General features: G+C 36.7%; 1 protein-coding gene across 1 annotated transcript in view; it reads left to right on the plus strand.

The window, feature by feature from the left end:
• The window catches only part of slc6a9 (solute carrier family 6 member 9), an 88,578-nt gene that overhangs the window by 11,121 nt on the left and 64,817 nt on the right, over positions 1–12,640 (plus strand). Inside the window, exon 2 of the mRNA XM_056477794.1 lies at positions 1,942–2,201. Within this exon, the coding sequence (XP_056333769.1) occupies positions 2,172–2,201 (30 nt within the window). The 5' untranslated portion in view covers positions 1,942–2,171. The remainder of the gene's footprint in view (positions 1–1,941; positions 2,202–12,640) is intronic.

Below are 12,640 nucleotides of genomic sequence, written 5' to 3' on the forward strand. Positions count from 1 at the left end.
TGAAAAAAAAGTAAGGATTAAAATGTTACAAAAATTATTATTTTCTACATAAATATAAAAACCACTGCCTCCATGCCTTCTTCATGTCTGGGGGGCTTTTTTCAGTTTATTCATGGCAATTTGCAGCTTTATTATAATGTTATTATTGGCAGTATTATTCATTATATGCATATTTATATTTGTTTTAATAAAAACAAGTTCCAATTACACATGCCAATGTGTAAGACCAATAGATTGAAGCTTTCGTTTGTTCTACCTCTATAAAACTCTACCAAGAACAATGCACCTGTAGTACATTAGCACCCCGACTGTGTTCTGTGCGTATTTCATATTTATATATTTATATACGGTCTTATTTTGTCAACAATGTATGTTCTTAATTGTTTGTTCTTAACTGTTTAGTTTGTTTTATTTATTTTATTGTCTGCTTAGAGCAACGTTTTAGCACCTTTTTGCCCAAGACAAATTTCCTCTAGGGGACATATAAAGTTTATCCTATCCTATTCTATTCTATCCTATCCTAAGTTTAGATTTGTCCACCTGTCAAGTTTTGGAGACGTATGTCTCACCATATGGGGCATAAGAATAGGACACATGTTTAGATATTACTGATTTAACAGTTTTTTGACCACACTTCATTATTATTGTTCATTTATTTGTTTGCTGGAAATTAGAACTGAATTTAGAAATAGTTTTGGAACAAAACTTTGTGCTTAGCAAACGAAATTAAAAAAGTAGGCTAATGGATGTCTTCAGTGGAGTGCGTACAACACCGTTTCCTTATCCACAAATGTAAAGGACTAAAGTAAAGAGTAAAAGTAAAGAGAAAGTAAAGAGGCCGAATGGAGGAGACTCGTTCTTTATCCTCGTGCAGATGCTTTGTTAAACTGTTTTCTCGCTAGTGAAGCATTCAGTTTTTCCATTAAGTTTTTCCTCTTACAAAGTCCGGGATGTAAATAGCGAATGCTCCAATGGCGCGACGCAACTGACTCTTAAAGGGAATGGGAGATGAGACTCCCATAGTTTTAATGCATGTTATGCTTAAAACACACCCATAACCCCATTAAGAGAATAAGCACAACCCTGTTAGACCATGTGCCACGGTACAAACCATAATTTTTGGTCCTTAAAACAGCAAAAGTGGATTTAGACTTAGCGCCTAGGTCTTTAAAATAAAGCCCTTAATCTGCCCTGCGATACTGAAATTTCGCAGGGCAGACTATTTACAGGGCTTTTGTTAGTTTACTCTGTACCATAAAATTCCATTGGTTAACATCAGTTAATTTAAAACAATTAATAATGCATTAAAATCAAATGTTATAATGATTTTTATAAACTGAGTTAATAGCTAAGATTCATTCACATTTTCTAATCAACTCTAACACCTAATAACTATAATATGGCTATTTCTTACTTTTACCTGTTGCACTTTATAATCCTATTGCAGTTTAATTTGGTTACAACCTTTATTTACTTTGAACATGTATGTACAATAAAACAACAAAGTACTTTTAAGTTATTATACCTGATAAAACTTATCTTTATGGTAACTTAGGTCATTATCATGATAATTCTGTATATCATGATAAAAGCTATAACAATTAATTGCAACAAAACAATCTGAAATCTGTAAAAGCTGATGATAAATTGGTAAATCATCATTGTTTTACAGATGTTATGCTTGTACAGTGTTATTTTCTGTATCTCTTTGTGTTGGCTATTTAAAAAAAACGAAATCTTTTCATCCTAGTTTACAGTAACTATTCTCTACATCACTTCTCGTAATGTCAGAATATCTTTCTAGTCATGGACAGTATTCCCGAAACTTATCAGCAGTTATGAAATGATTGTTTTAGAGAAAGCACATCACATTTGGGGGCTAATAGTTGCTTTTCCCCCCTTTTCCACCCTCCTTCTCCCTGTCACATGTTCCTTTCACAGCATAGAAAAGTTCCTGGATTAACGCAGAATTAGCACAAAGCAGAGACGCCACCTCAGCCCAACATTGCAAACTGACTGAGCTAGCGGAGAGAGGAAACGATTGAGGAAGAAGCTGTGTGCGCCAGAAACCGAGACACATACCCCAGCAGCTCAGGACAAGTCCCAGAGAGACAGGCCAGGACGGGCATCCTTCCGGAGAGGGGACCCACGCCGAAGAGAGATTCTGAAGCATGGCGGAAAAACAGTTTTCTAATATATTGGTGAGTTACTCTGACTTGCATTTTGTGAATTTATTCCCATTCTGCTCAAGTTTTCACTACAACATTTTAATTTTGTATCATATGCTAATTTCTCAGTCACATATGACCTGGATTTTTTTAATTGTACAGTTAAAGGTTAGTTCTCAATCAAGTCAGGCATTTTGGATCAGGCCCCAGTCCTGGTTTCATTATTATTTTCCTCTCAGAGTGTAGAGAAAAGTATTTATTTTTTCACAACCTTAATTTGCCTAAGAGACATTTTTTTGGAGCTTAAATCTACTTACAGGGTTTTTCTACTTACGGCTTTATTAATAAAACCTTCAAGAGTACTACAAAATGCCATGAAAGCTCATGGATGTTTCAAACTAATGATTAGGGGAATGTAAAGACATTTCAATTATGGAGAGTAAAAAAAGACTTTCTCAGTGTTCTGCATTCTGTGAAATTTCATGACTGTTTGTGTTGTGAAAAAAGTCAAGCCACTGTTTAATTACTGAACGCAAATACATTTGTAAATGTTTGTGAAAGTAATTTAAAGCTGAAATTAAAATATGTTGTATAAGTGAAGCACGTTGTTTCTAAATTCAAATGTGAAGTGGTCTGTAATGTTTGGTGAGACAGTTGCGAAGTGCAGTTTAAGAGCATTCTGCAAGACTATAACACAAGAGATGTATGACGTCTTGTATATAGTTGTGTCAAAACTGTCTCTGACGTGATACTTATAAAAAGTGTTTATCAAGAGGACCTGATTCTGTAGAATAGAATACTCAAATATTTGTGAGTAAAGTAAAAAGGTTATGTTGTTTGACTATTGTCAGTTAAGCCAAGTGTCAGTGGTTTGTGTGGAGAAATGGTTGAACGTGATTTTTGTGAGTGATGTTGTTGTTTCTTATATGGCTTTATGTGGATGTGTGTTTTTGTTTCCAAGCTGCATTACATTAATTCTGTGACACATTAATATATAGGATGTAATATGTTAGGATGACAAACAGAGGATTATGTCATAAAGCGGTACATTTTGGGATATAATAACAGTATACAAATCTAGGATTATAATATGGAATCTTTACAACATATTTTAGGACTGAAACATCTGGGGATTTGAGGAACATTGTAAAAACTATACACTGTAAAACCTAAAACGTTAAGGAAACCGATTCCAACAGACCATATAAGTTCAAATACTAATCCTAATGAGTACTGTGATCTTAATCCATTCAAGTAAATGAAGCAATTTGAGCACAGTAAATGAGAACTCAAACCAATTGAGTACTTTAAAACCTAATAAGTTAAGGCAACCCAAACCGTTTGAGGAAACCTATTGCTACAAACCATTTGAGTCAAAAAAACTAATCTAAATTAGTACTGTGAACTTACTAAATTTAAGTTGAAGTAATGAGGTATTGCATCAACTCATTACCTTCAAAACTCTTTTCAAATGAGTAGAATTACTTTCAATAAATTTTGAGTTAACTAAACTCATTTTATTTGATAAAGTTGACTGTTGGGTTTAACAGTGTAGGTAACAGAGTTGCAGGGGTTCAATAGAAAATAAACCTTTCAGGATTTATCCCCACCCTCCTCTTCTCCTTGTTTGATTGGTTACATTCCATCCATCCATCCATCCATCCATCCATCCATCCATCCATCCATCCATCCATCCATCTATCCATCTATCCATCTATCCATCTATCCATCTATCCATCTATCTATCTATCTATCTATCTATCTATCTATCTATCTATCTATCTATCTATCTATCTATCTATCTATCTATCTATCTATCTATCTATCTATCTATCTATCTATCATTGTCACCTGAATTAAATCCCAGTCAGAATGATAAAAATGAAATCTTAAATGTATATCATATTTGCACTTTATTTTGATAGTGCACTTTAGACATTTTATTGACAAAAAAGGAATTGTAGAACTAGTAGACTGTTAGATTAGGGATAAGAATAAGTTTACATACTTACAAAGTTTTTTGAGATTATCTTGGTTTTAAATATTTTAATGGCCACTGACATACAGCAAAGCTACTTATAGTCGGATAAATCCAACCCAAGGTTGCTCCTTAAAAGATGTTAATAACATACAGTGCTATCCAAATGCTAATTTCTTTCATGCTCTATAGAGACTTGAATTTACATCCTGGCTTTTATACTTATAGGGCATGTTACTCCCTTTTTGGTGGTGAAATGTGCTTTTGGCAGTCAGTGGCATTTATAAGACCCACTGTGTTGTGCACTATTTAGTGGAAAGTACTGAGGTTCAGTTGGCTCTCTAGAAGATTTTGACTGGCACATTTGTTTACTCATGACTCTAAATGACTTCTACTGATTAGGATCGTGACACCTCAGAATAATTTTACTCAATGTGCAAAAACGAACCCAGCGGAGGTCCCAGTACCGTGATTGATGATTTTTATACAGTCAAAAGGCATGAAGCTTCCATCAGTGTTTTGAATGGTGTTTAGTGCTCTTTGTCTCCGCCAGAAGCTGTTTGAATATCCTGACGAACATCTTGAAGTATTCACAATGAGTTACGGACAGTGTAAATCCTATTGTTACCCTCTTGACAGTGAATGTAGTGAATGGAAGAGCTTCTGTAACCCAAACCATAATTAAAGGCATAGAATGATGTGAGAGGAATTAATGCTGGAGCTGTCAGACATTCTGAAGCTGTTGCGGAGGAGCTGTTGATGAAGCTGTGATGACCCGATGCTGTACTCACTTTTTCTTCTGTCCCGCTGGCAGCTCTCCAGCCCTTTCCCAAGGGTTGTTAATGTGTGCTGCTGTCTGTGAAGTGGAAATTAAACGCAAACAAATTTTGGATCGTGTAGTCCCTCCGGATGCTGGGCGACCGCTACACGTTTTAAATCACTCAAACATTTCAAAGCAGAGGTCAGTTAATTAGCATTAGACCGAATGTTACTTCATAATTAGACTGTTACATTCATAAATTTCCTTTCTGTTTTTTTAGAATGTTAAAGGACATTATAGCGAGTGTTCTCATTGTAAGCAACATCCCAAATTAAATCTATATACAAAAATGCTTTAGCTGCTTAATTTTGACATGTGTGCTTGCACCAAAAAAACTTCATGCAGGTTTGTTTTACTATGGTTCTGTGTTAATACGTGTCACTAATCTGTCAAGCGACGGGTGGATGAGCACAAAAATACTTGCCAATGACCAGTCACATGTATGCTGATTGAAAAAGGGATTTTTTTTAATTAATTAGGTGGGTAATTTATTTGTGTTCATTAAGATTTTTGTATTAGATATTAATAGGGCTGGGCGATTATTGGAAAAGTAATCAAAATCGACATTCAGAACCTATAATCGGTCTGATTTTTCCAGTTAAATTTTTTAAATTACTTGTTTGTGTTTGGTTCACTGAATCACGCATGCGCAGTCAGTTCACTGCCTTTAAAAAAAAAAAAAAAAGGATTCGATCGCGATCACTTATACAGAAAAAAACCATCATTTGCCACAAATGTGTTAAATTAATATTTTTAAGTGTCTGCTCGGGTCGTATTTAATGCTGTCACCGTGCTGCGGTCATGTCCAACCGTTGTGTTTGTCGCGGGAGCAACAGCAAGGACTGACTGCAGGAGGACCAGCTTGATCTGGCCAATGGCAGCAAGATTACAGACTCTGAAGTGCTGTACGGTCAAACACCTGCAGTGCAAAGCAAATAGATTTAAAGGCTTACAGTATGTATTAAATACATTTACAAAGACGAAACGAAAGACGTTTTTAGCTTCGTTTTTATTTTTTAGCTTCAGTTAGTTTTGCATGTACACAATACTGTTTGTTAGTTGTTTTTTTTAAACTCATTTTTATTTCAGTTAACAAAAATGTTTTTCAATTCTAGTTTTAATTTTTTGTTAACTGTAATAACCTTGGTGTGAAGCTGCTTTTACACAGTCTCCATTGTATAAGGTGACTTGACTCAAAGTCAACCAGTAACTTATGAAATGTCCAGCATTTTTAACAGAGTTTGATTATTTTGTGTTGTTCACAATCTAAAGTCTTGTTAATAACATCAAGTTCAAGGCCATGCGTAGGTCAGCAGCACTTTCAGACTTACATAAGGAACATATTGAGCTGTCACTCACTCACATTAACTTTAGCGTACACATCTTTGTAGCTGCGCAAGCATAGTGCCTTCAGGGGCATGGGAACAGATGTGGCTGAGCAAAAGTGAAGTCAAACATGATTTCTGTCTACGTTGGAGCCCCAGACTGTACTGTCTGTGGAGTTTAGCGAGCCCACAGAGAAAGCAGCCACCGTGGAGTACACACAATTGGAGGACAAGGGCCACCAAATGCCAAACACGTCCACTGCTGCGATTCCTTTAAAAAACACTCCCCTCCGCTAAAAGGGCCCATTGAGCCTCAGCCTTTAGATTTCATTTGAAGTAACCACTCAGGCTGAAAATTTCGTTTTTCTGTGTTTCTTCCTCTCGCCTTTATATGCGGAGGTACCCCTATTCTGCCCAGGCTAAACACAAATACTGACCAAGAAAGAGGCACTTTTTCTCCTCGCTAGCTGAAATTATGGACTGCAGTTTAGCATTGTGTTCCACCCACCTGGCTTCCTAAATCTTCTTTTATTAATATTATTTTTAACGGTTGAATTGAAGTCCCTCAAAGCCTTTTCAGCCCATATTTAGGTAATTTGTTGCGCTTGAACCCGACCTGCTCCCCCCGTGGTGTTGTGAATGGGAGAAAAAGGCATGGGATGAGGGGGGGTCCGCTGTTCTCAGGGTTTCTCCACAGAAGCAGCCCCTTGACCTAATATTTATCATTTTGAAGCTCTCCATGTTGAAAGATCCCATTAACAAAACCCACACTTTTGTGTTGAGCACTTGAAGCGATAAATTAAGTGCCAGGAAATCCGGAGCAAACACACTTTCTAACTTGTATCTGAGTTTTTGTAGTTTTCCAAATTCAAAATGGATCATCTTTTCAGATAACTTTGACCTGCTAACTTGACCTAGACACTTAGAAATCGCAATACCAATCACTTTTTGGGCTGTATGAAATAGCATACGATGAAAATTACACATTACACCGTATAACATGAACTCTGTGTGCGAGTACACGGTGCTCACTGCATGCCTATCATGTACCCTTGACAGAAAGTCCCACTCGAATGTCAGAGAGCCTCCTCTGGTTCTTTTCAAACTAGTTCTCTTTGTGAGTGAGAGAAAAGGCCTCCACCCCACCGACAGCTTGTAAACTCTGATTTCCAGGGTCTCTGGCCTCCTCTCTTTTTCAAAACATAGATGGCCCTTTGAGGGCTTATGGAATGAAAAGGTTAGTTAAACGCCAATATTAAAATTCGGTCACCATTTATTCACAATCATCTCATTTCAAACCAATAAGACTTATGTTCATCTTTGGAATATAAATGAAGATACTTAATAAAATACAAGATATTTCTGTCCCTCCATTAAAAGTCTGTTCAACCAAAACTCTGATACTTTCTAAAGAGATAATGAGAGATATGAGATATATATATATATAAGCAACCCAGGCTCATTGGAAATATGTGCCTTGTGAAACATAAAATACATTGCGGCCACTACATATCATTTGCTGGTTTCAGAAGGCAAATCCTCTAGAGGGCACTGTGCACATTTTTGCAAATTTGTGGTATAAACGGAGGTCGGAGCCAGCTCCAAGTTGTTGGGCCTTCGAGCTCCAAGTGGGCTGTACAAACCTGTACTTTTTATTTATTTAATGTCTTGTACATGACACAGAGTCCAATATTGTGCTTTATGAATGTCTACACCTACCCCAACCCTAAACCTAACCTCACAGTAACCTGTTGTGTTTTAATAATATCTACACTTCCCCAAACCTAAACCCAACCTCACATTAACCTGATGTGCTTTATTAATATCTGCTCCACCTACACCACCTAAAACCAACCTACTTTTGGTTTAAGTCTCTCCCACTTGGAGGTCACCCAACCTACTTGCGGTGTAATCCCCCCCGTTTGGAAGTCTCCGGGCTGCAGCGATACCTACTTGAATTTGTGCAGACACCTAGCGGACCACTGAACTAAATCCAACCAACAATGTTTTTAAAAGCAAATGAGAAAAGTGCACTGTGACCATGTAGTTTCACCTTGACCTTTTATCTCTTTTGTGGAACTGTGCTTCACCAGACTTGAACCGGAGCAAGTACAAAGTGTGCTACCAAGTAAACTGACCAATTAAGAAAAGATATCAAGATACATAGATAAAGCAAATGTATTCTGTTACAAATTATGGACATCATTAAAGGTTCTGTATGTAAGTTTTTGATCATTCTAAAGCATAACAAATACAATATGTTTGCAGATATTTAAGAAACATGAACAATCTTACCTGCTTATTCACAGCTTTTCTAAAGTGTTTTCCCTAGATTCTGTCAGTTATTCTGATTTGAAAACGCCCATTACGTGCCGGAACATCTGTCTTTGTTTTGGTCATTTAACCGGCCCAATGCCTGTTTAGCCAATTATATTTCTGCACCTTGGGTTGCCTTGGTGGAAAACAACATATTTTATTCATTCAGTCATAAAGGCTCTTAAAGTATGTGTTCGCGACTGATATACGACCTCCGGTAGACAATAGCAGACTCTGAAATTAGACGCAGATTCAGAGTTCCACAGGAGGTTATTAATTAACAAATAATTTAAATATTACGAGCATAAACATAAGGTGAGCAGGTTACATTGTAACCCTGCTTCCTAACAACACATTTTGCAGTGATAAGCAATTTGGCTGTTTGCACCAGACAAAACATGACATAAAATTAAACACAGCCATTTAGAAGCACAGAATAGTGCACTTACTTGACTCCAATGAAATGGTAAGGTTTATATTCTAATTACTATATATTAATTCTCCAGTTTTGGGCAGTAGCATCGCTACAAGTAGTGACTCTACAAGCTTAACTACATTTCTCAGTAGCGTGGCGGTAGTGTTGCTACTTTCTAAATCAAATAGCTTTTCAGTAGCAAAGCTACTTTGTTAGTCAAGTAGCGCAGAAGCGTCCACATGTTTTATTGACAGTTTTATTGATCACTAAGATATGATTGACTCGGATTTAAGTTGCTTCGATTTAAAAAAATAAAATTGCAAAAATAGCTTACATGCATTTCCCAGAGGGTAGCTTTGAGTGTAGTTAAGCTTAATTTTAAGTTGAGTAGTTAATAGCTTAGCTCACTACATTTTTCAAGTAGCCAACACTGTAAACCTCCTTGACATTAATAATTATAGATGCTAAATCACTGATGTGTGTTGGTTTGCACTGAGTCACAATTCTAGAGTTCAATTCAAAACGGTTTATTTCATTTTCAATATATGAGGTAAACTTCCTGTTTCTGCTTTCAGTAGTATGGCAATAAATGTCATGTAAAATGGCATATAAACTCACATTATTAGCATTTAACACTTGTTCTGCTGCAAGAAATAGAAGCCGTTTCTAAAATATAAATTTCAAATTTCCTTTAGGCTCCATAGTCAGTCTTGCTCCTGTTGGTGTCGTCAATCTGGCAACCTGCACTTGCACTTGTTTTGAACCAGGAGTGCAATACCTAGTTCAACCACTGGGTGCCAAACTTGCATATTGCATTTAAGTGCACCTTTTATGGGATTTATTTAATGTTGTGCACATACCAATAATAATAATGCATAATAATAATATTTTAAAAATATCATTAGTGTGAAAAGGAAGGAAAGTTGTTGCCGTCACACTGCCCCATAATGTTAATTTTAACTTGAAACTATAATGAAACAAACTGTATGTGCAGTTTCACAATAATGTAGGCTGAGGCACATGTTTACAATGAGCGTGTGTTGGTGCAAAGAGATATGAATCAAGCAGTTTAAACACATGTCACTTTTGTTGTTGTTGTTGATTTCTTTATGAATGTTTGTTAAAAAAAACTAAAAACTTTTTTTATGGATGGACAGAAAAAATATTGATTTGTGTTTACAAAAATGAACATGGCTTCGGGTTTCAGGGTAAATAATGACAGAACTTTTTTCTTTTTTTCTCAAACTGAACCATGGCTTGATATCCTGTTGTCGCTTTCTAATTGGCTGATTGTTAAATCCACGTGAGGCGAATCCAAGTCACATGTATCTCAAGTTCATCCTCAGTGATGGTCCCATATGTTTGTCAAAATGTGTATGTTGTGTGCTTTTTCCGGCCCGATTTGTGCCCAAGCCATTCCTCTGAGCCCCGTTCTCCCCGGAGGAGGTCTGAGCTACACGCTATTTATAAAGAATTAGCAGCTGGGGCCCTTCCAGCCAAATTATGGCGGCTGGGGGGGAAGTGGGGGGGATGTAATCATGGAAGCTTCAGGTTAATCCAAGCGTTAGAAATTGCTCTTCGGTGTCCCGAAAGCCGTTTGGACCAGGTGGACGTCACAAATTCTCTCTTTGCCTTATACGCGCACAAACTCAGACACACACCAAAGGAATGGGGCAGGAAGTTGTTTTTAAAAGAAGGTCCATAAATTTGTCTCTATGTTGCCCCATACAATAGTCATGCCAGACTTTTCAATGACTTCCCTATATAGTGTCTTTAACAATGTAGGCTAAGAGTACGATTCACTGAATTACTTCCTCTTATACAAAAAAGGTTTTCTATAGTATAAAAAAAAAGAACTGATAACCGTTTTAGCATCATTATGATCACCATTAAAGCGTAATCCATTGTGAAAGCATATTAAGTTGATTTGTTATGATAGACATGAATATGAATTCAGAGTGATGTAATGGGAACTGGTGAAGAAAATAGTTCCGTTATTAGTAGTAGCCAATTTTCTGAAGCTATTGTACAAACACGTGAATGTTTTTAATTCATCAGTAAAATTTAGTAAAGACCTGCATCAGATATCTGACTAACAGTGTGTTGGGTTAATTTTAGGTCTCAAAGATTAGGTTGAGGCTATCAACTGTTTCCCTCTTTGCGTTAGTTCTACTTTTTAGGATGTTTCACAATTTTGTAATGCACAAGATGCAAGTCACATTGCATTCAGATGATTTTCCTGAACCAAAGTTTGTACATTTGATTGCGTTTTCCACTGTTTTCCAAGGCTTGTCACATTTGATTGCTTTTTTGTTAACAGTTACCATCATTGATGGTAAATTATGACTACAATCATAGAAAAATAGTTATATTATTTTTTGTCAAAATACTCTATTTTAATGTCTCTATTTTAAAATAAGACTTAATTACTCATGTTTTATGTGCAATGATAATAACGATGTCATAACGTAATGATGTCAGCGTATTTCTACATTTCTGTTTTTAACTTATTTAATTGCGTTTATTTCAAGAGCATCTGATGTTTTGCTAAAGACTATTGACAAAATAGTGTTGTGAAAGTAATTGCGATATTTTACCATGATTTACAAAAGACACACACCCATATATATCCATTATATACCCATTTATATATAAAAATATCCAAAAACTCCTTTATTATCAAAATATGATATGATTATTTTACTTATACTTTGCTATTTTACTTTACAAAAGCTATTTGAAGCATTAAAGTCGACTTTTTACAAATATGCTTTCTATATACAGTCACCGGCCACTTTATTAGGTACCCCTTACTAGGACTGGGTTGGACCACTTTTGCCTTCAGAACTGCCTTAATCCTTTGTGGCATAGATTCAGCAAGGTACTGGAAATATTCCTGAGCGTTTGGTCCATATTGACATAATAGCATCACGCAGTTGCTGCAGATTTCACATCCATGTTGTGAATCTCCCGGTCCACCACATCCCAAAGGTGCTCTATTGGATTGAGGTCTGGTGAGTGTGGAGGCCATTTGAGTACAGTGAACTCATAGTCATGTTTAAGAAACCAGTCTGAGATGATTCGCACTTTATGACATAGCGCATTATCCTGCTGAAGGATAACGTCATTAACAGAAGTTGGGTACGCTGTGGTCAAAAAGGGATGGACGTGGTCAGCAACAATACTCAGGTAGGCTGTGGCATTGACACAATGCTCAATTGGTACTAATGGGCCCAAAGTGTGCCAAGAAAATATCTCCCACACCATTACACTACCACCACCACAAGCCTGAACCATTGAAACAAGGCAGTATGGATCCATGCTTTCATGTTGCTGACTGTACCATCCGAATGTTGCAGCAGAAATCTAGAATCATCAGACCAGGCATCATTTTTCCAATTTTCTATTGTCCAAATTTGGTGAGTCTGTGCGAATTGTAGCCTCAGTTTCCTGTTCTTAGCTGACAGGAGTGGTACCCGGTGTGGTCTTCTGCTGCTGTAGCCCATCTGCCTCAAGGTTCGACATGTTGTGCGTTCAGAGATGCACTTCTGCATACCTTGGTTGTAACGAGGGGTTATTTGAGTTACTGTTGCCTGTCTATAAGCTCGAACCAGTCTG

This window comes from Danio aesculapii, chromosome 2 (assembly GCF_903798145.1).
Source record: "Danio aesculapii chromosome 2, fDanAes4.1, whole genome shotgun sequence".
NCBI classification, from domain to species: Eukaryota; Metazoa; Chordata; class Actinopteri; order Cypriniformes; family Danionidae; genus Danio; species Danio aesculapii.